Genomic DNA, 421 nt, shown 5'->3' on the forward strand with positions numbered 1-421 from the left:
GGGCTGCCAGGGAGCCCTGAGCTCAGGTTCCAAAGGCTGCAGGGGGGCGTGCACCACCGTCTCCCCGTCATGGGCCTCCTGCTCCTTACTCCTGGGTGCGGCCACCCCAGGCTCGGCCGGCGCGTCCACTGTAAGCGAAGGGACTGGTTTAGCCAAGAAATGAGCAGAAGCCACTGATGCCGGGACTGAAAGGAACAGAACTCGCCACAAACACGTGCCCCACGAGCTGCTCCTCGATCACCGCCAGCAGCTTCTCCTGCTGGTCCAGGAGGCGCTTCTGCTGCTCCTGCTGCTCCTTGATCACCTGCAGCAGGACCTCGTGGTCCAGCCTCTCCACGCGGCCGGCATCTGGGGCGGAAACACCGTCAGAGCCTGTGCCAGCCGAGGCCAGGATGCCCTCGGTGTGCCGTCCCCTGCTGGT

General features: G+C 65.6%; 1 protein-coding gene across 1 annotated transcript in view; it reads right to left on the reverse strand.

Moving 5' to 3' along the window:
• Window positions 1-421, reverse strand: part of SLC38A10 (solute carrier family 38, member 10) — a gene marked incomplete at its 3' end in the record, with an annotated part of 25,465 nt that overhangs the window by 1,145 nt on the left and 23,899 nt on the right. Inside the window, exon 16 of the mRNA XM_014528390.1 lies at window positions 202-348. Within this exon, the coding sequence (XP_014383876.1) occupies window positions 202-348 (147 nt within the window). The remainder of the gene's footprint in view (window positions 1-201; window positions 349-421) is intronic.

The sequence above is a fragment of the Myotis brandtii genome, unplaced genomic scaffold (genome assembly GCF_000412655.1).
Source record: "Myotis brandtii unplaced genomic scaffold, ASM41265v1 scaffold632, whole genome shotgun sequence".
Classification (NCBI taxonomy): domain Eukaryota; kingdom Metazoa; phylum Chordata; class Mammalia; order Chiroptera; family Vespertilionidae; genus Myotis; species Myotis brandtii.